This window comes from Stegastes partitus, unplaced genomic scaffold (genome assembly GCF_000690725.1).
Source record: "Stegastes partitus isolate 25-593 unplaced genomic scaffold, Stegastes_partitus-1.0.2 Scaffold975, whole genome shotgun sequence".
Taxonomy (NCBI): domain Eukaryota; kingdom Metazoa; phylum Chordata; class Actinopteri; family Pomacentridae; genus Stegastes; species Stegastes partitus.
This window is the reverse complement of record NW_007578706.1, coordinates 52,391-80,088: the sequence shown is the minus strand read 5'-3', so window position 1 is coordinate 80,088 and position 27,698 is coordinate 52,391. Positions and strand designations below refer to the sequence as shown.

The 27,698-nt window shown below is 39.9% G+C and overlaps 1 protein-coding gene across 3 annotated transcripts in view; it reads right to left on the bottom strand.

Annotated features, from left to right (window-relative positions):
* The window catches only part of grin2ca (glutamate receptor, ionotropic, N-methyl D-aspartate 2Ca), a 50,576-nt gene that overhangs the window by 5,333 nt on the left and 17,545 nt on the right, over positions 1 to 27,698 (bottom strand). For 2 of the 3 annotated variants that reach the window (XM_008294584.1, XM_008294585.1), the window contains exons 3-8: positions 23,585 to 23,709; positions 17,007 to 17,218; positions 8,100 to 8,268; positions 5,368 to 5,521; positions 5,044 to 5,169; positions 3,102 to 3,331 (exon numbers count right to left, since the gene is read on the bottom strand). In XM_008294584.1, the coding sequence (XP_008292806.1) occupies positions 3,102 to 3,331; positions 5,044 to 5,169; positions 5,368 to 5,521; positions 8,100 to 8,268; positions 17,007 to 17,218; positions 23,585 to 23,709 (1,016 nt within the window). Of the gene's footprint in view, positions 1 to 3,101; positions 3,332 to 5,043; positions 5,170 to 5,367; positions 5,522 to 8,099; positions 8,269 to 17,006; positions 17,219 to 23,584; positions 23,738 to 27,698 lie in introns of all 3 variants that reach the window. The other variant, XM_008294583.1, reaches the window with a different exon arrangement.

Below are 27,698 nucleotides of genomic sequence, written 5' to 3'. Positions count from 1 at the left end.
TGAACTCCGTGTCCAGGACACGGTGTCCAGAGGGATACAAATTTCCTTCATCCTGTCCTTGTCTGCAGTAAGAAATTAACTTCTTGTTTTATCTTTTTGCTTTTGGCAGTACTGTATGCATTTAATCATCTGTGAGGAAAAGAAGTGGGATGGATAGAAATATGAAACTCACACTTTTTAATAACCTTATGCGAGTACCTTTACAGTACACAAGAAGAGGGACAATTTGAGCTAAAGTTTGTGCTTAATGGGTATGTTCTGAGCATCTAATTTCTCTGTTGATTTAACAATAGTTTTAATTTCGGCTAGTCAACTACTCTAAGTGTAAGGAAACACTGGTTGTGCTCCAGTCTAATTGTGATCATTTTGTACTTTGGCACTCTGCCTTTGGGCTCAATATATTGAATTCATTTTCAGAATTCTTTACCTTCTACAAAGTTGAGTGGAAGCATGTCTGGTGCAGCCATAACAGCTGCAGCATGTTTTTTTCAGGCCAAATCAGATCATAGCATCATCAGTTCAGCAACTTCATATTGGTGAATATGAATTGAATCTGGTTAGTAGTGCTCCCGTCAGGGATCCTGAATGTGGTTTTCCAGTTGACTAGTTAAATGGCAGTTTATTTTGACAGTCTACATATCTTCATTTCTGAAATCAAAGCAGGGGTTTGCTGCCTCAGAATGGGCCTTTAGGAGGTGAATACTCATGGCAGTAAACAGTGTGTTGCTTTGCAACCTTGTTTGACATAAATGTATGCATTTTCCTGTCATCTCTCACACTTTCCCTTCCAATGATGTGCAACATCCTCAGGGAGCAGGGGACTGCCCGGGCTTCACCTCCAACTAGTGTTGGATAGCTGTATCCATCCATTATCCCTACACTGCTTAATCCTCCCTTGGGTCATGGGAGGGCTGGAGCCTATCCCAGCTGACTCAGGACGAAGGCAGGGGACACCCTGGACAGGTCAACAGTCTATTGCGGGGCTACACTTAGAGACAGACAACTAAGCACACTCACATGCACACTTACGGACAATTTAGAATCACCAATTAACCTCAGCATGTTTTTGAACTATGGAAGAAGCCAGAGAACCTGAATAGAACCCACTCTGCATGGGGAGAACATGCAAATTCCATGCAGAAATATCCCAGGCCCAGTCCGAGATGTGAACCAGAGATCTTCGAGCTGTGAGGCGATGGTGCTAACCCACGAACCACGGTGCAACCGCTAATAAAATATTAAAATTAATTTAACCAGATAGTATTTCTGGTGCTGACTAGGGAGGCTAGCAGTAAATAAATGTTAAAGACAAGTTCATGCTTTCTGATTCTCTGCAGACATCCAAAAGGGTATGTGTGACCTGAACTGTCACCCACCCAAATTCATGAGTGTCCATAAGGACCTCTCCATGGATTCTGTATGCACTTCAAGCTGACCTACTGCACATGCACCAGAAAAATGAGTGCTTAAAACCAATTCTTGTCATGAGGAGAAGCTGCACAAGGACAGTCTCCATCCCCCTCACCTTCATAATTCATCATTTCAAACATTATAAGTGAAGTAGTTGCTGTCGGACCTTTGGAGCTGCTTTGATTTGTACATGCTCAAACATAGCTCGAGGTTCCAAAATCCTTCAGAAATCCCGTGCTGTGTCTTCTCACTGTCCTCAACACATCTCTGGAGTAATCACATTGATTTACTGTGGCAGCCTAGTTTGTCAGTAGCAGCTATATTCAGGAAAAAAGTGCAAAGGCACAGTCAGCCATGAATAAACATCCACAGGAACACCGTCTTATGTTCTGTGTTCATATGGGAGAAATGTGACTGTCTGTATAGCATGCCAATGCGTACCCATTTTAGTCTGACTGAGACTTGACTAGGGTGTCCACTGTCGACTTTCAAAGTTTACATCTGTCAGCACACACGGATAGAACACACTTAGAATTCCCAGACATCTGCTGGAGCTTCTCCTCCATGATGTTTTCAGTGCATGATATTCTGCTACTTTGACCTTGGTGGGATTGTTTCAGGAAAATGTAATTATCCATTGTTGAAAACGTGTTACCAAATGGCCAGTGCTGGTGTTTTTCTTGTGATTATTCACATCTCTTCATTGTCTGCTTGGATTGACCTTTTCTGTATCTTGCCAGCATGTTGCTAAAAGGTTTTCTGCGTACGCCCTCCTAGTATTACAAAGAGAAGAGATGTAGTGAAGTGGATTGGAGGAGGTTGGGCGATGTCAGAGTTAACATGATGTGTTACCCACTCACAAGGACTGTTCTTATAAGTGAAGTGTCTGTTCTGTAGGAATGAGGTAATCATCTGCCTTAACACAGCACAGTGTCCTTAGAGCGGCTCTGCTCATCTTTATCACTCTCTCCTCTGATACAAGGTCACTTTCTGTGGCTTCATCTTGTACCTCATTTACATTTACTTAACCTGAGGGGTTCAGCACAGCTGGACAAACAGCAGTTCAGTCCTCCATTCCCACCATGCTGCCACGCAGAGCACTGTTCAATAATCTATGGGCTCACTGTCAAAATGGCTCTGTTTCTTTCACTGCATAGCAGAGTTAATGTATAATGAAACGAGAATTTTAAATGACTTTGCTAGATTCGTAATGAGCAGTGGACAGCTTGGTCTTTTCCTCAAATGCCTCTTTAATCCCCTAAGTTGCCTGCAAGCTAAGAGTCTACAAATCATTTTTTTGTGCTGATGCTTTAACATGGATTTCCTTGTCAATACTCCTATAAAACACATCCCCAGGCCAGACAAATATGAATAAGATAATACCAGGAAATTATAATCACTGTCTCCCCAGAAAATCCACTTGGGTATTACATTTCATAGGCTTTCCATTGACATCCCTTATAAAGAGTCTGGGTATGTAATTCAATTTCACCACTTACTCTATGAGACCTTTTATATTTTGCAGGCAAAGTGAAAAGTCACAGCCATGACATTGCCACTTCTGGATATTTACCTTTCATAGCTCCACCACACGTTGTTTACACAACCAAAATAGACCACTTTGTGTTTTTCCTAATCTCTACATTAAACACAGCAACACGCACAGGACTGTCAATGACAGAGGTCTGTACCTTTTTGTCACTCAGTCCAGAGACTGTGTCGATGTACTGCTCCTGGATCATGAAGGCAGCCAGGTTGGCTGTGTAGGAAGCCAGGAAGATGACAGCAAAGAAAGCCCAGACTAGGACCATTATTTTACTAGTGGTGCCCTTTGGATTCTCAATAGGTACAGAGTTGTTGAAGACGATTCCCCACAGCAGCCACACTGACTTCCCGATGGTGAAGGTGGGACCTCCAGGATCTAGAAAGGATGAGGTCCAGAGCGGACAAGACTTAGTATCAGCCTGTTCATGGTAGAAAATGTTGTAGTTTTTGTGTGCATGATCATTTAACCTGCAGATTATTTCCTCAATTAATTGATTCACTTAATCATAAGATTTCAAAAAATACTGGAAAAAAATGCTTGTTGTAATGTCCAGTACCCCGATATAAGGTCTTTCATTGTGCGGTCAACATCTACAATATTCAGCATTATTCTAATCATATATATTTTAAAAGTGCACTTCTTTGCCTCTGATGCAGCCACTTCTCTCTATCTGTAGCCACCACTGTATAGTCTTGATTACTCATGTTGTGTTGTGCTCTTAAGTCTATCTATCTGTCTATCTGGATATACAGGTGATCTGTGTTATTGGCTTAGTTTTATAATACAAACTGGAACATGTCAGGGTTGCTATTGTGATGAAGAGATTGATCCTTGAGTCAATTGACTATTGAAGACAATAAGACACAGTAACAGTGAACCAGCTGGCAGGCTGAAAGAAAGTTTGGTTCAGGTAAACCTCAGTTACATTCTAAACTAAAATGTGTACAGCCAGATTGTCTTAGTTGTGCAATGAGAACATGTCCTTTTTTGACATTGCTATACATTTTAGCATCATATATGACATACATTATAAAACATGTAAAACCAAGACTAAGCCACGAGCTTACCCCATTTGACCTTTAGTCATCTATTGTAGGATACTTTATAGACCACATGGCTCTGAAATGAAACTGCAGTATCTCAATTTACTAGGCATTGATCCAATATGTGGTCACTGTAAATAGGCTTGGATATCACATGTTCTCTGAAGCCTCTTCATACCCTTAAGATTGCAGTGTTTGTTGCATCTCTCTGGGAGTTCAGGTCACATCAAATCACATCAGAAATGTGTTTTGTTTCACAATGACAAAATACAACGATTACTGCTAATTTAAAATACAAACCTGCTTATAATATTAATTACAACTAGTACACACTGACATAATCAGAATGAAATTAAATGTGTAAGGTAAACGATTTTTTTATTTGTATACCTAAATCTGAAAACGTAAATATAATGGTAGCTTTTATGTTAATGAAAAATTAGTGCAACAGAGACTTCAAGCTTTTATTGAACTGTAGCTGGATACTTCTGTGTTTCATCTGTAGTGTTTTCATATGTGTACAGGAATATTTGTTCATTACACAGGAAAATATGATCCCCCAGAAAATGACAACAGGCATGCAGACCATCTTGGTCCTATAACAAATAATCAAAGTGTCATTTAAATACATTTAATGACAAGTAGTTGAACATTACACAACATTTCACAAGGGTAGGATTGTTGAAGAAGAGTAGACCTAAATTTAGAGCTCCCTGTACTTTCACCCTGACCTGAACGAAACAGAAATTATATTTGATCTCTACCACCTCTTGTCTATTTTTACCACGGAATGGTCAACATATTGACTTTGGTTTTCAACAGACAGTTGTCTATGTGTTGTATCTTTCAGCACAAAACTAAAAAAAAAAAAACTCTGTGTTGCTACAGTCTACAAGAAAGAATTGATTTTCAAGTGCACACATGCCTCAAGTTGCACTTTTCAAACAAAAATAGCTGTTGCTTTTTCATCCAACATTGATACTTTTGGCTTTCTATGATGCTGTAGTTGTGATGGTAACGCTTGGGAGAGTGATAAAAACTCACCTTTGGCAGTGACCAGACTGCGGTTATACCCAACCGGACTGCAGTATTCAAAGACAAACACTGTGATGGCCACGACTGTCAGACACATGACGAACATCATTACCCAAACTGCTGGGCTGTAAGGTTCTGTAGGGACAGAGCACAATCAGGCAGATAATATGCATGTATGTTCAAACACAGGTAATTTTGTTGGCCAACACCGGTATCAGTTACAGTATATAGTGTGGGACAAAACCATGAGGCCATCTCTGAGGCTCCAATGATAGCCAGACTAAGCATGTTTCTTCGTACAAAAGCAAAATGCTTTCCGGAGGAGTTTCTCACCTAAAAAAGCAGATGGAGAGACTGTCCCGTTACTTCTAGCCACCATCACACTGATCCCCGTCTCCACAAATGGCACTGAGAAGTCAATAATCTCCGAGCGCTCTTCATTTATGGTCAGTGAGCCAATGGCCATGTCTGCCCGTTTGTAGAACACCTGTGGCGGAAGGAAAGTCAATAGAGATATTTTTTTGGGTGGGATAAAAGTGCGAGTGGCTATCGGACGTTTGCCTGAACATAAATTGTACCTCTGTAGCAACATAATACTGGACATTCACTGGTGACCTTTGAGATAAATCTGATTTATCAGTTGAGTCAACACACACAACCTTTGACTCTGAGCATCCATCCAGCAGTCAGACGGATGCAACTCAAAAGCTTCTTCCAGTGTTATCTTGCCTTTTTTTTTTTTTTCAACCAATGCATTGTAAAGCATGATCTGCCATCTAATCCATCTCTAATCCATTATAAAGTCTTGGCGCATATACCATAATACCTGTTACATAAAGCGTTTGCTTACAAAACCTTAGAAGCTGGAAAAGGAATGAATCGCTGAAGACTAAAGGTCGCTGATGGCCTCTGAAAAGAGGTGATGCTATTTTTTGCTAATGTTTCTCAGACTCCCACTAGTGTAGTTCAAATTCCGCTGTGGCTGGTTTTCCAGCCTTTTCTGCCATACCACACCACTGTTTATCATGCTGATGGAGAGCCTGTGGATTTACAGTCCAGACACTCCGCCTCATGCAAGCCATTAGCTCTCCTATGGAGGTTGATGCCTCATTGAGCACAATAGCCTTCCTGTGTTTGAAAAGAGGGGAAAAAAGGGCCAACTAATATTGTATCCTCCAACTCCCCAAGAGGAGGGGCAGCCAGCGGAAGCTTACTGGAGATTATTCACAGGGACACTTACTCCTCCTTTTTGTACAACAGTCCCTCCTTCACCTATCACGATGACCTTGGTAACAATTCATGCACTCATTAATCGTGACTTCCCTTTTTATTTTTCTTATTTCAGTCTTGCCTATCATCACTGGGGCTAAATGAGTTGCGTATTTTTAGCAAGATATTGCAATTTGCTTGGTAATATCATTTTTTAAAGTCAAGCTTCACTTCAGCTTTCACAGCGTACCGGATTTAAAATGTGATGTAACATTACCACATGCCATCAATATATTCACTGGTCATACCCCACATTTTTCAGCTCAACTTTTTTTTCAGGAAGGGCAGCTTGACTGATGTATGTGTGGAAGAGAGTTGCGTATCTTTTATCTAATATTCAGTAGAGTTTTTGAAAGCCATCTTTCACCATGGCTTTAACAGACACTATGTCTTTAGTGAGGTAATGTAGTGTTGGTTGCCTTACAGCATCTTTTCATGTAGAACAACATACATTACTCTGAAGTAGTTGTTTGTTTACTAGACTGATGTAGAACATCACGACTTTCCCTCAAATTTTTGGCCATACACTTGTCACGTAGCTGCCTGTGGTGCTTTTTCAAATACTAATAATTCGTTGTGTTGCCTCCCACAACATTTTGTTGCACATCTGTTGCCTCAAATTTTAAATACTCTCATACCCCAGAAGTGCTGCTTTTTTCCCCCAAGACTAGATTGTTCAACATTGCTTCTGGCTCAATGGAGGCCTTTTTTCCGCACCACAACTGTAACGATTTTCTTAGGTTTCATGTTTTTGTTGTTTTTGGTTGCATACGCAGGTGCCTTGGGCCACTTCTGATTGGTAAATGTGACTGTCACACAGGAATTTTTTAAAACCACTGAGACAGCATTTTAAATGCTGGGTCAGAAATGCAGCCTTGGTGATTTCTAACTGCATTGTTTCAAATCTTAATTTTGATTTGGAATCAATTCACTCTACATCACACATACAATAATCCAACTTTCACTTTCCTGATTGTTTCATAAATGTAATGCCTCAGTGGGTCAATCAGTGAGTTATACATCATCCATGTTGTAGAATTTGTTAGTTCTCATGTTAGTAACTGCAAGGAGCAATACCAAAATGATGTGTATAATGAGGTGACCAGTGAGTGGATATTTGCATATAGTCTTCCCTTTGTAAAATATTATGATTTTCATTATATGTCCTGAATAATTTAGTTATTTTGTGTGAAAGTGATAAATTGTTACTATAAGTTGGTGTGTTTTAGTTTCAAAGCTTAATGATGATTCCGTTTCTGAACCTCATTAATATTAAATTTAGACAATTTGTCCTTTTTTTTTAACTAGATGGAGGAATGATGCTTAGGGCAGGAGAGAAACCTATCTGCAGTAACCAAGGATTCATGTACATGCCAACGTTTTTATTTCTCCTAAACTGTTTGCCTGTGATTTCCTCATTACAACTTAAAAAATACAGAATAACCTCCATTGTCACTAGGACCTCCTTCAACAACAAAGTGTTAGAAAGGTGTAGATGTTTGTCATGTGGCCAAGGTAGCTGTAATAGAGCTAAATCTATCAGTTCAAATAGTCTTTTAAGACTTGCATCACTGATTGCAGGTACTTCAAAGACATAACCATGCATCATCTGATTTAACTCAACCTCCAGCACTCTGTTCTTTCTCTGTGGATGTACGTTTTGCATCTTGGCAGTGAATATTTCACTGCTGGCTGATGAGAAGCAGCTAACAGAGAAGTGACCTCATTCACTATCTTGGCGATCCTGAATGAAGTGGGACCGCTGCCATGGTAAACTATCTGCTTGTAGTTCATACCTCTCCGATCATCCCGTTCCAAATTCCCCGGACCAGCTTGCCATGTTTGCCGTTGGTGACCAGGTAGAGGTCGTAGGAGAACTTTATGGTGCGGGACAGTTTCTTCAGGATGTCTATGCAGAAGCCCTTACAGCACAACTTTGTGTATGGCTCAGTGTGACCCACGATACTGAAAGGCAAAATGAGAGACAAAGACAGAAAGTGAAGCTTCTGATTATCACTTACATGTTGAGGTAAGCTTCATGACATAATTGATCTCTGATTTCTTCATTCTCATTGCTATTGGTGTTAATGTAAAGCTCTCATTCTGTAGGTATGTTATCAATTTAAAGGAACACACCAATTATTATGCTCACAAATGGTTGGGATTATACAAATATGCCATTATACTGAAACAGAGTGGACAGTGTCATGTGAACTATTGACCCATATTTAGAAGGAGGAATCATTTTTTCTTTTGCTGATACAGTTTTTGTTACCTTCCAGTGCCGAGAACATGTTTTTCTATAAAACCCAACTAGCTGAACAAAGTTACATGCGTTTTTGTTTCTCTAGTAGCTCGTTCTTTTTCTGTTCAAACCACAGAGACCTGCAGTTTTTGTAAATGATTTCCACAAGAAAGTGTTCCTGTTAAAGATTGAGTAACTGAATTAAGTGAATAGCAGGTGATGGTAGCTTGTGGATCTGAGGAGAGGACCTGCCATCTCCTCGACGTCGAGGCTGGGCCCCTGACGTCAGGAAATGGGGGGGATGAAGAAGGGAAAGCTGGAGCTACTCCACAGGCTCGCGCATTATGTCACGGCCTCAACAGATGGACGGACAGCTGGGCAGACCAAAACAAATCCAACATAAATTAATCACAAATAAACAATGGCAGACAGGAGTGAAGCTCATTGCTGGATTGTTTGGGCTGGATGACGGCAACTTGGCCACAGAGAAAAGTCTTTAAAATGTTACCTGAAGAGCAGTAAATGAGTTGTTAAAGCATCAGTATGTCAAATTTAAGGCGCAGTCGATTCCTAATTATAGGTTTGGAGCGTAAAGCTGCAGTTCACCTATTTATTGTCTTTATTACTTTGAGCAACTGAGCAGATAATTAGCATTGTTCATCTTTATTCGGCAGACGTTATTTAGCCCCATAAACTTCTAATAGACACGTGCTTCAGCTATCCCTTTTCCTTCCCTTCTTCCAGTTTGCACACCACATCAACAAACACAGACATATCTGGTATCGCAGTATCAGGAAATCCATGATGCCAAAATTGCGTTGTTTTTTGTTTTTTTTTTTTTTTTAATTTAAATTTCTAATGTATTTTGTACAACAGCAGCACAAATATTTACTGTCTAAATGACTTCTATAAGTCTGGAAAACATATAAGTATATTTTTTTGTGTAAGATAAACAAATGGCCCGCTGCTCTTAGGATGTTTTCTTTCTGCCTCGACCAGTCAAAGTGATTCAGAAGCTACAGTCATTTTAGCTGTTTCCCCCTCCAAACTTAGCTAACAGCCGGAGAGAAGTAGGGTTGTTTTTACAATATATATATTTTTTTTAAATTGTGTTCTGTGGCCTTATTTGTTATACACTTGATATGCCAAATTAACCAAAAACAGTTAGTACCATCTCATGTCTTTTTTCCTTCAACAATTGCACTGCACTACAATGTAGTATGAAATATACAGTGTTTAGCTAATTATTATTTTTTCAATGTTGATTAAATAACTAAGTAATTGGTCTATATTGAGCTGGGTGATCCAACAATCTTATATACCATGTGATCTTTTTTCAAAGTAATCAGACAAGCCACGTCAGTTATTTAATTTTTTCCTGTAGATAAAGCTGACTTGAGTAAATGCACAAAGAATTCCAGTGTACCTCTACTGTAATGTGCTAATGTACAAATGGCAATAAAACTCTATTCTCTCAAATAGGTACTTAAATAAGAGCACTGTGCAAATGTTTCTACTTTATCATAACTTAGCAAAATCATGACTGTGACACAATTCAGACTTTGGACAGAATATGAATGTTGAAGGTGTAGTTATTTTGTAAATACTCGGTTACATGGTGGACAAAGAATAACAGTGAGGTGGCCAACCAACTGACAGAAGCGTTTTTGTAAATTGTTTTTACTGAAGACTGTGTGGACCGAGAATGTAGACAGTTAATGCTGCTTGTATTAATTATTTTAATGTGCTCTGTCTCCAGTGCTGTGTTGGCATTAAATTTAATCCATTAATCGATTCCTTATGCAGCAGTTACCTGTGCAGAAGTCAGAGATGCTGTGAGCTTTCCCCCCATATTGTGCTGTTTTTCTGGTTAATCTGTTTAAGTTGTTTTCACTTTGTATACTTTGACAAATTTGATTTTTCGTGTACAGTATGGTGGATTTTACGGTTTCATTGTTGCAGTGTGTAGGGTGAGTTGAGGCTGCACATCTGAAAGAAGTAGTTTATTAAAATGTGGCAGCACATTGTCAGTGTTATGTTTTTCTATAAATGCTGCAGCTTACGAGGAGGCAATTCCCTTGTTCCTCTCCTGGCAACTTTAATTTCAGGAGCTGCCACTACTGTGTATCTGTACAGCAAACAACTGTCTGTTAGTAAACCATTTGGTGACAGTTTGCTTTGCTCTGTAGCAATCAATACCGATTATTCAGCTATTCTTAAGGATGGAAACTTAACAGGCATTACGAGATATAAATCACCACCTCTGATCAGAACACTGAGACTGAAATCAGAGCGAAAACAAGATGCAGAGATTTGTGACGTTAGCCTTAAGTTGATTTGACAGGCTTTATATCCAGGCAACCATATGTACAACTAACCATATGACAACTAAATCTATGGGGAAAATTGTGATTTAGATCTGGATTACCTTAAAAGATTGTCATAACATCCTTTGGCTAGATCACCCTCCCCTAGGTCTATTAAACATAACAAAACTGTGAACTGATTATCATTGAATGTCTGAAACATCTTCGTTTCTCGTCATTTAAAAGCTATAAATCCACATATCCTCCTATGTTTACCTCTTGTGTGATTTTTAAAGTCCGGACCCGGCCCCCCCATAAACCCCTGGAATCCATTCATTCCATTTTGCTGATAAAGACAAACATTCATTTGTCTACCACATTGTAACTGCAGTAACAGCATAAAACAACAGCCTCTTCTTGTGTAGTACAGCATATAAAATGTAGCTTAAGGCTGGCAAGCTGCCACTCTCCTCAGCAATCGCTTTCATTATAATTCTTCTACTGCTGCAAAGCTTTTAATGCTGTATTGTTGTTCAAACTTGCAGCTGTTAATACCTACACCTGTCCCTCCCTTGACCCAGGCTTAGATGTGGCTTTTACTACAGCATGCTAACAGTTATAACACCTACCACATACCAGGCTTTCTTGTCGTGACCCTGACAAAAAAAAAAAAGACTCAGCATGGCTGCTAACATACGCTACTGATCTTCAGACAGAGCAGGCAGCAGAAGCCAAATGAACAGTTTTAGACTCTGCATACCAAGTAAAAGAGGCTGACGTAAGGGTTGAAATCAATTCCCCTTACTTATCAGCAGGATTCCAGGAACGTGGGGATGAAAATGTCCTTCAGTTTTTAGACAAACAAGATGACAGCGGTGATGCGAGTCAGAAAGAAGGGAGACAATGCAAAGTCTAGAGTCTTGTAAAACATCTTAGACTGATGTAGGAGTCTGGATTTCTTTCTCTCTGACTGCTTATGTGTGCTATAAATGCTAAATTTGTTTGTGAATGTGAGCACTGCTTTATGAGGTAATGTATACAGTTACATTGAAACCCATTTCACATTGTGTATATTGCCTTATATTATGTAGTCTGACCCCGACAGAGTTGGAAAATTACATTTAATGTTTATTTATTTCTCAACTTTTTGGATTTCTGAAGTTCTTTTGGGAGAATATACATACTCTGTGTCTCTAAATTAAAAGGTTTTGTCCTCATATTTCTACATCGTGTAGTGTTTCGTGACTCATAAACTTTATGAGAATATTCTGACTAAGTAATAAAATCAATCACCAGTTGTTGTCAGTGTATGACACCCATAAAAGCCACTCTCGCCCATTGTGTGGGGAGGCTGAGCTTTTCCATAAATTAAATGCGCAATTGTGTGACTGCTCTATTTTTAAATCTCCGTCTTTCCTTGATGTCAGTTTGGGAGGATCAATTTAGACAGACTTGACGATCCATTTTGTCTCATTTCGTATTCATCATCAGAGGGAATATGGTCCACCATTAAATGTTTATTTGCTTTCATGGAAACCTAAATGAACACCCCTCCTATAGCGTATAAGGTGGGCAGAGCGAGGTAGCGAACTAGTGAACCATGGGCGCAGTGCAGAGAGCACTAATGACACATCACCCCTAACCTCCTCCAGACCTTCAGTCTAATGGACTCTGCACCCACGCATCAGGACCGGGAGGCAATGAGACGGACAGGCGAGCCAGCGAGCAGGCAGAGCACAGCCACAACAAACAGAAACAAATGAACACTTTGGAGGGAAACGAAGCTGCCACAGCAGACCGTGAGTAAACACAGTGGTCCCAACATCCCCTGTCTCACCAGCTGCCAGGGTTCAGGGCTGGGCTTCAACTCAGCTGCCAGTTGCATTAAAATGGGTCTTTGGGAATCATTGTAAATGTGCGTGTGAGGTAATTTATTCAAAGTGTGGACATTCTCGCAATAATGTTTTGGTGGTGCTCTATGGATTGTGACAGGCAGCAATGTGTGTGTGTGTGTGTGTGTGTGTGCGCTGTCATGTCAGTGGCCATCTGTGTAGCTGTGGATGTATGTATTCCTTCTCAAGAAAATCAAAGACGACACCCTCAACATGGAAATCTTGAGCTTGCACCTTATTCATCGGCAAAATAAATTATTGGCTCCATTCGCTAAAGTTGTGATGTCTAGGTCCGCTTGTCGATCGGTTGTTCGACATGCTCGCATCCAACCAAATATGCATTGGTTGAGCAATCGTCAGTGTTACTTTCATGAGGAGAAAACTGCTACATCAGTATAAACCAGTTATTAAATAGTTTGTGAACACTGTCTTCGTTGTGAAGCGGAGTACTACCACATTGCTCTTGGATAATTGTTCCAGCTGGATGTTTAGCTCGGGTTCCTCTCTCCTTTTCCCCCCAGACTTACCCTTTTTTTAATGTAAATTATGTTTTTGTGGCATTTCTACCTCATCTGTTAGTGGACATTTGAGATTTGCTAGGAAATGTATAAAGAGAGAGGAGGGGTGACATACAACTAACGTCTCCTGCTATCTTCGATGTGGACATGTTGGCATCACAGCGTACAGTACATGCACTTTAGTAATGTCGTAATTTTCAAACATTGCCTTGTGAAACCATCGCTATGTGAAGTTGCGCAGCTTTCTCGTGCTTTGTATTGGTCCTCTTGCTGCCGGGCTCTGGGGAGCTCATCTGCTGCTGCACTCAGTCTCAGCTTTAATTAAATCAACTTATGATCTAACTCCCATTGAATGCAGCTAATGTATGATGACATTATCTTCTCAGGTCAATACCACCCTTCACCAGGGCATTACCTCTGAATTAATCTTCAGTAGAGAAAAAGAAAAAAAAAATTAAGCTCCCAGCAGCTGAACGGCAGTGAGGAAGAGAGCTCGAGATTTTTCTGATTCCACTGGAGAATATACATGACTCCAAGGGAAGAGCTTGTGTTAACTGCTGTGAGCTGCTTTAGCCAAGTCCAAGCTGTGCACTGGTGCCTGTTTGTCAGGCCTCTCTGAGGATGCATGAGTGAAACACACAGATGGCCTGCCTGGCAAGCTGAATGCATGGCCCAGGGGTTGAGGGATTGAAATGGAGAACTTGAATGACCACTAGCTTTCCATTTACAAAGCACTGATGTGGGTCTGAGTTGTGGGCATGTTCAGGGCTGTAGGAAAATTTAAGGCCAGGGAGGAGATTCAGATAAGGAAAGGTGACCCTGCAGCCAGAAAAAGATAACACACTTCTTGGCTTAGTTTTAGGAATCTGACTGCTAAATGGGCAGGTCAAAATCACACATATATTAACAAGAACCAAAGATGTGTTTGATGTAACTCTAATTTGGAATTAGTGTTGCTATCACATTTTGTCCTTCAGTGAACACACACAACTGTAAAAAATTCAGCTCAGTTAAAATGTACTAAATAATTGATAACCTTATTCAAGGGATTGTTGTATAAAATGTTTGTTAATGTCATGTTAAAATTAACATTACCTGATATATTATAGAATTTTACACATTTTTAAAACTCTTGAAAGTCAAAATTGTATCAGCTGGAAGAATCAACCAGTTTTCTCAATCAATGCAATAATTTTTATAATCTATTGATTGTTTAGGCCACATATCCAAAAATGATGGCAACATTTTCTACTTTTAACTTCTCAAATGTAGTGATTTGCTTCTTTGCTGTCTTGTTTGGCAGCCAGGACAAGTCATCTGTGTTCAACTCTCTGGGAAATTGTAATGGATATGTCTGACAAATTTATGACAATCAAAGATTAAATAAACAGTTATTAAATCATATAAACAATCCACTGATTTTTAATTTTGAAAATAATCTGTCGATGCAGCCATAGTCTAACTAGACACAAAGATCTGTTGCAGCGTAACTCTTCATCCTTCATTGCAACCTTCATTGGCCAATGTTTCTTCTTCAGCTGAGCAAAGTGCTGACTGCTTCATTGAACCTCTCATTGACTCTATCTGTTTCTGCCTGGAATTTCTGTGCGGCTCTGTGAAAACGTTCGATTGTCTGACAAGGGGAATTATGCACTTTTTATACAGGTCGGATGATTTGGTCAGCATGAGCGATAAAGCACTACAGTTGCCCATAACACTGAAGGGACGTGATCTTCATCTTCCTTTCCCTTCATCTCGTTAACGCCATTGTCAGTAATGGATAATGGCCAGAGCCTCTCTCCCCCTGCTAATGAACGCCGATATCAGTCTCTAGGTGTTCAGGATTGATGACATGGCCTAATCGTCCCATCTAATTGATACCCCGCCATGCAGCACATATATTTCCCTGATTGGGTCACAGGGTGATCCCTGGGATATTGCACTCTGGCCAAGCAGCCTAATGAGTATCTCACCTCATTGAGTGATAAGAAGCCATGCATGCGCTAATGGCAGGGGAAGAGCCTCTTAATCTCATACCTAATGGCACCCTCAAGTTAGATACAAAATCAATTAAGCTGGGCATGTTAACATGTTTGAGTGCATGTGGGACTGTGCGGTAATACCAAGTGGGTTTGAATATATTTGACTCCAGTCTGGTAATAGAAAATGATGTGAAAATATGTATTGACTGAAAACTAAAGCAGATTGTAGAGAATCTCAAAACACTCCAGAGTGTAACTCTAACATCACAACATATTATATTTTCAGAGTGAAAATGAAGCCCCAAATTCAACGTGTGAAAAATGTAATATTCTAGATGACTTGTGCATTCTAATCTTGTGCTGCAAATGCACCTGGACATATTGTAGGTTATACTATATGTGCTATACATGTTGTGTAGAATTTAGATGTTTGGTCAGTCTGAGCAAATGTGTCATGAGCTACATCCTCTGATCCAGTGAGTCTGGACCCCCCAGGGTGATCTCAAGATAATTTCCATAAATCAAATAGCATATTCATGCATAATTGTTCTAAATGCTGATGGTTAAATGCAGCTCATGACGCACACACAGATAGCTGTGAGCCTGCTGCTCCTACATACTGTATGCTTTCTTAGTACTACAGTTTATAAAAGGAGATTGCTTTGACTGATATTTTCTGTTAATAGCCTATACCAATTAGCCACAGCATTAATACAGGGACCCAAATCTTCTGGGTGCTGTGGTTTGCGGGGTGCGGCTTCCCACAGATGGTCGAACTGGGATCTGAGGAGTTTGGAGGGTGGGTCGATATCTCGGGCTTTTTCCCTGAGCTGTTTCTGAGCGCTTTTTAAGGCATAGTGGGGCGAGGCCGCTGCTCTCTGGGAGTGATGCTGCAATAAGGGGGTCTGCTGAGTCTGTAAAAATGTTAAGGTGGTTGATACATGACGAAGTAATATTCACACGATGCCAGGGCTAAGGTTTTCTAGCAGAACATTGCATTGTAACAAGATGATCAGTGTTAAACTCTTCATGAGTTTTGTTTTTGTGGCTGACTGGTGTATATTAAAATAATGTTATGGTTGACAGGCTGTTGTGTTGTCAGGATGCCCATGTTTGAATAGGCGTGCTGGTGCATGTGACCAGATGCGTGCATTTGTATGCTTCAGCCACCTCAGGGAATAGTGGGGTAGTCTCTGGCACTGGTATTTTGGAGACCAGGAGCTGGAAAGGCTCAAGATTAATGAAACTCCTGCCATTACTTTCCCTCCAATCACAGACCAGTTTATATGAAATCCAAGAATGCCAAAAATGTCATTAATGTTCTCTTCCTGTGTATTGTTTTTAGCAGTGGTAAAATTCCTTTTGTTAGTGGGATAGCTGGCTTTTAAATGACTAATTAACTCAGCTAATTAATTGCACAGGTGCTCTCTACTGTATTTTGTTTTGGTAGTTCAGCAAAGCCAACACAGTGACAGACTCTCTACACATAAGCATTCATGTATAATGCTAGCCTGTTATTCTGTTCTGAGTTAGGAATAATGTGCTTGTGAAAAAAGGTGTGTAAAATAATTAGGCCACAGATGTCTGAAATACAAATACTCATGTGTAATTAGTTAACAGTTCATATGCTGTGCTTGTAACTACAGATTGTGAACAATAATTAGGACGGTGCTCAAAATGCAATATTGAGCCAACAAAGAGCACAGATGTGATATTTGAATCTTTTGAGTTTTGGTTATGTGTCATTTTGATGAACTTACGCCTCCGTCTTGTTGGACTGTCGTCGGCAGGGTACGGTGTTGCTAACACATGTACCAGTCACAGGGTCCACTGCCTCCACAATGACAAAGGGCCGCTCCTCCAGGGTGGCCACCGTCAGATGCCTGTAATCTGACACCGGCTCGAGGTAGGAGCCAAACCGCGGCCACACGGGGTATCTCATCTGTAGGATTCCCATTTCATAGGTCCCCACCTGAAGGAGTCGAGAGAGGAGGGGTTGAATCAACATGAGGCAGTGAAAAATCTCTGCACCAAACTCCAGATGGCCACCATGATGCTGATTTGTTACAGCAGTAACACACAGAGGAACACGGATTCTTGCAAAAAGGCCACATTAATAACTGCAGAGGACTCTAGAAACCTGTTAAACTCGGCCACAAAGGACAAATATGTATAGCTTGAGAAATTAAGATAGATGTGATGAAAACAGCCGCGTAACACTTTCCATTACAACCTCTAGTTTTAATTCGGGTCCCTAATTCTCTAACTGCATATGTTATATGTTTCTGTGATTGGAGTGTCTGGACCAGATGCAGCAAGCAGAGTTTTAGTTCATGGACAGTTGAGAAGAAATTGATTTTTGGGTCACTGGGGATGCGGAGACTGCAATTACACATCTAATGTAATGAAAGCAATTCCACCCCTTGCTATATTACCAGTAAGCTAATTTTAATTGGATGTTGTGGGGAAATGAGCATTCACGAGCAGGCTGAATACGTAATCAAGATCTGGAATTAAACATTTCAAGCTCACTTATTTAAAGAAGCCGTGACCTGTTTAGTACCACGTTCCGCAAATTGGTCCATCTGACTCTTTCTGTTTAAATGCAGCTCAGCAATAGAGGAAGGAAAGAAGGTCACAGAGGACCAGTTGGACCCCAGTTGCCAGCAACACTGACACATCTTACTCATTGTTAGTTTTTTTCTTTTTTTGAGAATGGAACAGGGTTTACCCAGAACAGTATGGAGTTAGCTACAGCTAGTGTAGTCGTGATACATTACTTTTCTGGTGATGCTTGACAACAATAACTTTTTAATATTAATAGAACACTCCACTGTTGTGATGTTGTATGATTTATATGAGTATTGCTTTTTTGCATTGATTTAAATGTGTTATCACATACTTTGCAAAAGTCAAACCTTGTTACCGGTAGAAGCTGAAATGATATTACTAATTAGATGTAACGAAAAGGTCCTTGTTAATACTAACCAGTAATTAAGAAAACATAATGAAATCATCAACCATCCACTGTTGTAAACATACAGATTAGTAGTGGACCGATATGGCGTTTTTAGTGACCAATGCCGATAGTTTGAAAGTGGGTGGCCAGTAACGAATAAGTAATGATGTCATGTCATGATCACTTTTTGTCCAACATTTTAATTTAACATTAAGTTTAACACTGTCACTGCCTGCAACAACAGATCTGCTTACTTTTCTAAAGTTGATCTGCATAATATATATATATATGCTAAATAAATGTCACATGTGATCAGAAAACAAAATTATGTAAAATAACACAGATGTATGTGGAAAAATACAGATTTTGTGCACTTTACTGCAGTTATCGCGTAGAAGCATCTCCTATTACTCTACTAATGAATGTATTGCTGTCTAACATTGGGAAGCGTACCCTGCCTCGTCCTATTACCATCACACTGTGCTCTGCTACTGTTTACGGATCATCTTCACTCATATATCTTAGATCATCTAATAACACTAAACCTGTCTCTACAGTTACTAATTTTGAATTGTAACATTTGCTTGCTCGACTTAAGCACCTGTTTTGGCGATTTCCTTCGTAATTTTAGACTTATTGTATCCTTAATGTGCCTAATGTGTGTGCTGACATTTTTCTGACACCGGCTAGTGCCAATTATCTCACAAAAGCATTTATTCGGCCTTGCTGTTTGGCCGACTGATTAAATGGTCAATTGCGAGTGGTGATTATTAATATCACTGTGGCAATATACATATACAGTCGTCTGAGAAAGTGGTGTGTGTGTTTGTTACAGCATTCAACTCCAGCCACACCAGAGTTCTTTGGTGCTCAATTGTGTGTTAAAAGGCTGTGATGTTTGGGTGTATGTGTGACAGAGCCTCAGTATTAAGCTTTACTTTACCAAGGAGTAGACATGAGGACATTTTAAGTTCATGTCTAAAACAGACAACAATAGAAACTGTAGCTAGCGCAGACAGCTCTGGCATAATTGCATGGATGTTGAACTGGGTTCAACACAGTGCGACATCTGGAAAGCACATCATTTACATTAGCCAGCCAAATACATATAAGTGCACAGTCCAAGTACGTTTAACTAAGTACTTTGCCACTGTTGTTTTAACATAACTGATGTTCCATGTGGTTTGTTACACAGAACAGTCTGAGAAATCATCTTGGGAAACTGTTTGGAAAAAGGCTGGCTCTTGAGAGGCAGGCGATTGGGTGAACCAACAGTCTATCCCAGGATAATTTAACACTTAAAACACACCTGTAGCTGCCACTAATTCCTCCTAGGACGCTGATTATTGGCCACAAGCACATAGCTTGAAGCCTGGCAAGATGTTGTCATTGCAGTCTTGGAAAAATCGGCCATCTCACCAGGCCAACTCTCTCAACAAAGAGCGATGTTTAGAAACCAGGGTATGGTGTTCACATTGCCAGGTTTCTCAAAAGCCAGGATACGATGTTTCCATGTCTAACTGATAGGTAAGATATTCCCAAAACCTGATCATATACTACTTCTGCTCAGTTGCTACAGTAAAATAATCTACAGGTTTGACAAAAACTGCTTGTCTTTAGTCGGCACAGTTTACCATGTGGGAATGGAAGTGTCACAGTCACAGGAGAGAGTAAGAGATGAGAAGAGCAGCTCTCTTCTCTTCATCTTATTTGCTATAGCTGAAACAATTCCACTTTTTTCTTACTTCTAGTAGTGAGGTAGTTGTTGCAAATATGAGCTGATTAATATTTATGATAGTCTTTCTAGTTCACTTGCCTGTGCTTCTGTAAATGCCATTAACTTCCTGAAGGGCTCAAAAAAAAAAAAAAAAAGCGTCAGTCTGGACAAAATGTTTTTCCTCCCACATAATCTCTGCTGTTTATGCAGGAAGGGGGGCAATCCTCTCTCATCACACCAGTCAGTACAGCTTGTCACAATGAAATGAAAGAACTGAAAGTGGGGGGGAAAGTGCAAATATCTCTATATTCTCTCTGGACTTTCCTCAGTTATTCCTTTCTCCTGCCAGTCATATTGATCAAGTCCTGCTGTTTGACTTGACAAAATTCCCACGAGTGGAGCGGTAGTCAATCAGAATTTCAAATTACAGGAGATGGAAAATCATCATGTCCCTGCGGCTGCTCAAGACTGTGAAATCTGTATTGTTTGTTTCTCACAGCGCATTAAATACTGGTGTCAGCGATCTCTAAAGAACGGGAAGCGTAAAGCATTATCACAGGGCGACTGTTGCCGTGAAATGCACAATTCTGTAATTACCTGTATACAGCGAGTAGTCGGAGTGGTATATATCATCATTGGTGAAGATACAATTAAGTATTTTTTTTCCCCCCTCAGTTTACAAATCCTGTTTCAGCAAGGTTACGGTAATTTCAAGGTTTGTGTGCGTCACAGATATATAGCTTTTCAGTCCCATATATCACCCTGCCAGATAACAGCAGCGACAGGAACACTTCTCGTCCTTCTCTGGGGCCTCTTCTCTCCGTCGCTACCCTCTTTTGTCATACTCCATCTTTTCAACTTAGTTTGACTTCTAGATCTCAGGACGACATCAGCGGAAGCAGTTCAACAATGACTGTGGAAGCTGCAAATTACAGCACGTGATAAGAGCATTGTAGTGATATAAGACTGCTAAGTTTAAAAAAAAAAAAAAAAAAAGAGGCGTGTAATGCAAGGTATCAGTGTATGTAGTGTCAGAATGGGGCTGGTTGTACAGAGGTGATGTATGAACCGGCTGCCTTGCAACATGCACAATGAGAAGGCTGGCAAAAAAAAAAAAAGGCAATCAAAAGGCAGAATTGATTTTCAGCTTTCAGAGAAAAGAGGCCAGAGGTAGGAGAAAGTTAAGCACAGAAAATGGATTGCCTTACACTTCTTAGCTGAAATTTTGTAGAATGAGCACAATGTTGTTCTCTGAAGGAGTGAGAAAAATATATTTTTTTCCTCCCACGAAAGGTTTATGTAAAGGTCAGTGTGCTGGGAAATGAGGACTGCCGGAGTCAGGGAGTGAATAAGAGGACACAGCTCCCTTCAACTCTGGTTTGAAGTCCTCCTTGTCGGCAGTATTTTATCCTTTATGTGAACGTTTTTTTAAAACCTGATGCTAACCTCAGCTGAACTGGTTTTGTCTGAGTACGTAAACTCTCCGTCATGTTACCGTCACTGAATTCAATTTAATATTTGTCTTTTGGAGCCTTTTGTACAATTTGAGGAGACCAAGTTTTACACTTCTGGGATGTTTCCAGAGCAAACCTTTCTGTTTGTCTTTGATAGCGCAGAGGACGAGGATGCTAAGAACCTCCCTAATCTACTGGGAGTGTTGCAGCGCCCTTCAGTATGAGAGTCCAGCAGCAGGGCAGCATGACCAACAAAAAGTGAAAGACACAACTGCTTTTGTCTCTTCAGATAAGAAACAGTTTGTCAGGATAAAAGAGAGAGAATTGCTTTAGTTTGAAGGTGATCATCTTTTGTTAAAGGCACTCTACAACCTGTTCCTGCTTTTATCTGCATGTTGATTGATTTGTTTCACCTTCTGAACCTCAAAAACTGACAATGGGTTTGAAAGGAATGTTGCCTTTAAAAGTTATACCACTTATCAGTGCCATTAACTGTAAAAACAGAAAGAATCAGATGGTCCTTGAACTACACATTTGTGCTATGCCACTAGGTCAGGAAACTTAAACAAAACTGAGCTTCAAATTGGGATATCTCATCAATATTTAAAAGTGTTTGCTCTAACCAGATTTGACATTAGTGACTAAGCTGCTACTTATAGAAGTGCTGGCTGTGTTTACACTGGGCCAATAGGTGAAAACTATGACAGCATCTTAAAAATGTAAGTAGTAAAACATCTTTAGTATGGAGGGTCACCATTTTCTTTCCAGTATAGGTAACACTTGTGGGCACTTTGAAAAGTCTTGTACATGCTGATTTCATTTTTATTTCTCCAAGTTTTGTGAAATAAGTAAGCATTTTATGTGATTTTGCTTTGTTATATGTCGCAGAAGTAGAGTTCTCTCTACTTCTAGCCATTGATGTGCTGTGTCCATAGAGGTGCAGGACTTTATAATCTGGTGAGTAAGTGAGTAAGAATGTGACAAGAGCAAATCTCATCAGAAACTGCTTGGAGTTCAGTGTCATGATTAAGACTTTGTCTTGAAGTCACCATAGAGTTTTTACATCTGTCTGTCTTAATTCAAATATGCACACCCAGATGAGAGCCCAACAGTGCCCTCAAGTCCCCATCTTTTTTATATATAGCATAATGATGGTGGTAATTATTGTTGTTTACTTTTTCATTTTTTGAAAATATAATTTAATGTTAAGTTGGAAGGAAGTTGGGGAATTTAGTTGTGCTGTAACAAAACACTCATCAAACACCTAAAATATTAAAAATGTTGGTCGTGTTCTCAAGTATAAACCAAAATACAAAGTCAATTCTCCTTGAGTAAACAAGTCGGTGGTATTGATTAATATACACAATGGCTTCCATTTGCACAAATTGCTTGTTTACTTCATTAACTCTGGGTTTTGATTAGATATTGGAAACTAATAGAAAGTAGTAGATAGTGCTGCAGCTTTAGTAGACCTAAAGCTGACGTGTGACCTGCCTCCAACACGCTTCTATCAGAGCTGCAGCTTCATTTCAACAGGAGCTTAAAACATCACTATAGCATAATTGGTTTTGAAATGCCTGTGGCTGTTCCCTGTGAGCACCTTTTATTCAACTCCTAGAGTAACTGAGCTCCCTCCAGTCTGCTTTCCAAATCACAAGGGCAGCCCTTATTTTCAGTGGTGCTGAAGTGCATATATAATAAATGCAGATGCAATTAAACTCAAATAGCAATAAAAGAACCACCCCTGTGGTTAATGTGATGTTTCTAAATCCAAACAACTCAATAAGGCAACAAGCAAAGGCACCTGAATGACTGCGGTTTTTCTTTTAAGATATTTTGAAGAGATGGAGAGTAGAAGCAAGTGAGTGGGGTGTGTGTGAAATTCGGCACTGTGTGTGTGTGATTAGGAGATGAGCCTTCATTAAGTGGTTCATTGGTATCAGTGGAGCTCTGACTCCTCTAACTAGTGTTTACAAAGAGATCAGTGATCTATGAAATCACTCTACTTTAAGCATGAAGGAAACGACACCAGTGAAAGACACAATGTGCTGTAACGGCAAAGCAACTATTCTGTTGATTTCATGAGCTAAATTGTGGGTTTGTGCTTTCAGGAACGAGCACACAAATTAGTCTAAGAAGTACTTCTACTAAGAAAGCGCTGTGAGAAGTGAGAAATCCAGCATTATATTATTGATGTGAAAATCCCACCTTGTCCCACTGTCGCTCTCTGTCCAGAGTGATGATTATCATGGCTGGATTCACCAGGTAGCCGTTGCTGTTGAAGGAGAAGTCATTGTGTTCCCATGTTACATTCAGCATGTGCCTAAAGAGAAACAGAATCCAGAGCAAGACGATCAGTGGCTTGAATTTTAAAAGCACATCATGATTTTCCAGTTATCAAATTGCTGTCTTTGCTGTATAGTGGAGTGCATTTGTGTAACTTACTTCCAAAACCATAAAAAAATATTCATCCAAGTCCATGTCTACATCAAAATTGATATTTTCAAGACAGATATTGTTCCCCTTTCATAAAAAAATACGAAAGGATCTGTCCACAAAAACATAATTTTACAAAATAGCTTTGTACACACAAGAATGCAAAAACAAATACAAGGGCTTTAACAAGCAACAGATATGCACAGACCAAAGTTATTGAAAATCTGCACTTTAGAAGATCTTTGGGAAAAAACAAACAAACAAAAAAAACTCCAGCAATTTGAGTGATGTGGATGAGCAGAAAAAAACATTAAGGGAAAGGTTTGTTTTGCACAATATTTGCATTAGGACACAGTTTCCTAAAGTCTAAGGTGACATCTACAAATTACTTGCAGCGAGTGAGAAGGTGGAACTTAAAGCACTGTTTCCGATGACCGCCAAAAGTTTCATTTTGGCCTGTTGTCAAGTTACTTATGAAATGAATCTTCATTAGTGAGAGCTGATGTACTCTGCGGCTGTGATGTGATGTTTGCTGGCTAAAAATGAAAGCCTGGTAATGTCACCTGCATGTTCACCTTTGCTAATAAAAAGCAGAGGGGTGAAATAAAAGGCTGTCACAAATCTGGGGATTATGCCAAAGGAGAATCAAAATGGAACGCAACCTCTTGTTGAAATCATGACCTAATCGTATGAACTATACTTTCTATGACTTTGAGGTTATAGGCTCCAGGTCATCTGCTGGATTGATTGGCCAATATGCTCTCATCTGACTATGTTGTAATTGATCAGACAATCACTGATGCTACCTTGATGAGCACTATGTCAGCAGCCTTCCAGGATTCATCCATCACTTTTGGCAACAGACTACCTGTGAACACTCCTGCCTTTTTCACTATTTTGAACTACAAAATAATTGAAATCATGTCGAAAAATTTTTCTGTGTTTTCACAAAATCTAGTATAAACTATGTGTCGACCAACATGACATGCATTCTAAAAACTTGTTAACTTGTCTATGTTAAACTTCTCAGTAATTCTTCTTGATGAACTGGCTCAGTGCAAATAGTTCTGTTGTCAGAAATCATACGAACATGGGCCGGTGCCAGCTGGTCTGCTCCCAGTCTGTTGTTGTCATTTCAGTATAAAATAACCAAATGATTTAATAAGTTGCAAACACCATCTCTTAATGTTTATTTAAAATCCATTTGGGCTAATGAGGCTATCAGGTAGAGCGCACTCAGTGCTCCGCGGCTGGATTACTTAATCTAGAGATGATGTGCACAGTTATTTTCCTCACGACTGATCAGCTAATTTAAGAGTGGGTATCATTTTCTTTTTTTGACTGCAGCCTTAGAAACTAACTTACAGTCACATTTATCATGAGATAAGAGGCCGTTAATGAGGGACCAAGTCACAAAGAGGAAGTTATAGGTTTTACTTATTATGAGATGAGCTTTTAATTTATGAATTTATCCTATTTTGTTTATTTTCCATTTATTTTCTACATATGAGACAATTCTACACAGTGGTTTAGATGTTTTCACCTCTGCAGGACTGTGGTTATTGATTAGTTTCATTATTGGCTGTTTTTATTGACTCTCAATGAATTCGTAATTGTTGGTCAAATAATTGCCAACAAATATATATTTTTTTAAAATGCCCAGAGATCAGGATGACATCCTTAAATGTTACCTTAATCTCACTTTGAAATGACTACAGGTGGAGAAAAGCAACTTATTATTTCATTTGAGGGATTTCACTATTACTAGAAGTTATCAGAGTAGTTTCTGTTGATTGATTAATCAACTACTTGTACATCTCAATTGTTGGAACAGCAAACAAGCAACATGCATCATTAAACTCTGAAATGATTGGATCAAGTCAAAAATGCTCTGCTAGCGAACTAAAAAAACATAACTCTCAAGGTGTCACGACAGCTGCCTGACTGTTTAGACGACAGCGTTCTGCTGCTTTTGATGCCATTGTTTCATCACTCACATCCTCTGTTATATGAGACGTGTGGTGCTGCTCTCTCGCCTCACCTGCCACTCCAGCAGAGGTGATGAAAGCCTGCTGGGAGGAGACCAGCCTTCAGCCTGGTCTGTGTGAAAAGCCTGTTTAATCTGGTGACATGCGATAATCCCATTAACAGGTGAGCTGACTCATTATCAGAAGCCTGTTTGAAAAGAATCTCCAATCAAGTGAGAGCAAATCTGAGAAGCGATGGGGCTGCGCATGTTTGATCTGGCTGGAAAGAGAGGAGATGACTGACTATAAAGCTAATTGAAAGTGCTTTGTTCTATCCCACCGACCTTCACGTCGCTGCCGCTGTTCAAATCATGCCTGCTGGCAAGTCTAAATGGAGGGGTTTGTACAGTATCAAAGTCTGAGATAATGTTCACCATTTCTACTTTATGTGGACGGTTTAGGTTGACAAAAGGAAGAGTTGTCTCCCCTAAGGCTCTGAAGAATCTGAAAGGAAAATGACTTCTGACATCAGAGGTAGAGAATGACGTTTCATAATGCAAGACAAGTGTCTGATGATGCTCTTGTCCCGTCAGCTGGCCCCTTGGTGACCGTCTACAGCAACACACATAAACATTTACACATAGCACACTCTCAGTCTCCCTGAATGACCTTGGCTTATATGAGCCAAAAGCTGCTGCTGCTGCTGGAGCAGTTTTTTTTCTGGCACTTCCCTTTCCTGATTAAAACATTTTTTTTTTTTTTACAGCAAAATAGGATTTGCTCGGTGCACCATGGCACAGATGGCATCAGATTGCTCTTTTGGGCATGGTTTAAATAAGGCAAAACCACGCCCTTATCACTGACACTCTACCCCCAACACCACTAAATTACCTTGCAATCTCCAGGAGATCTAGGGGAGCTCTCGGTGCTGGGGAGATGAGGAGATAAATGGCAACAGGGCAGAGGACACAGTTAGGGAGAGTGACAGCCATCGTAAAATGTGCTCCACAGCACCAAACAGATGGGAAGTCATGAATAAATAAATGATTGTTGACCTCTCTTTTGCCAGGTCCCACAGATGTAAGCCTGAGCCATTACTGTTTTATCTTTGTTATATCAAAAATGACAGAGTTCACAGTTATTCATTGTGTGATCCCCAACCATCCGACAACAATCTTCTGTTTATCTAAAACAAAGTTATCACAGTAATTGTGCAAATAACGAATGCCATGCCCATGAAAGAATGGCAGAAACTGTTTCCACAAAGAGGCATAGCTGGGCATACAGTGTCAGGATGCAGTTTTCCTTGTCAGCACTGACTTTAATTGTTTCTGACTTTCACAGTCCTTAATCTTAACCAAGCAAACCCATTGTTTTGGGGTGCAGTGACCTGAGACCTCTTTTCCTGCTTGGAACAAGGATTTAGTCATGAAAAAAAGAGGAGAAGTTTAAGTAATTAGAAAATTGATGTGTTAGTTCTGAACTTGTCCTGTTGTTGTTTTGGCTCGTCTTGGACAGCTGCAGTAACAGCTGGTGAATTTTTGAGTGCATTTTCATCACTCAGGGGTTCAATTTAAAATTAAAGCACCACCCTTAGGGTCTGGTGTACAATTAAACACTGCAAATGAGACATCGTAAAGTATGCAGTTCATATCTCATGTCTACAGTTAGTTCCATCAACATCAAACCACAGCAGAGTTTCCACTGGAAGAACCTCCACTTGGAATCCCACTCGTGTCACGAATGAGTGCTGGATCCTAGTAACCATTTTTTCTAAATGACAGTGCAGCTGGGACGACAAATTCATGTCCACTAGATGCATCATGCTTGGTGCTACTGTTTGTACCGCACCTGTGTGTGTAAATATAGGAAGTTGATGTTTGAGCCAACCACCAAACTTTGCATTTACAATGTTTTTT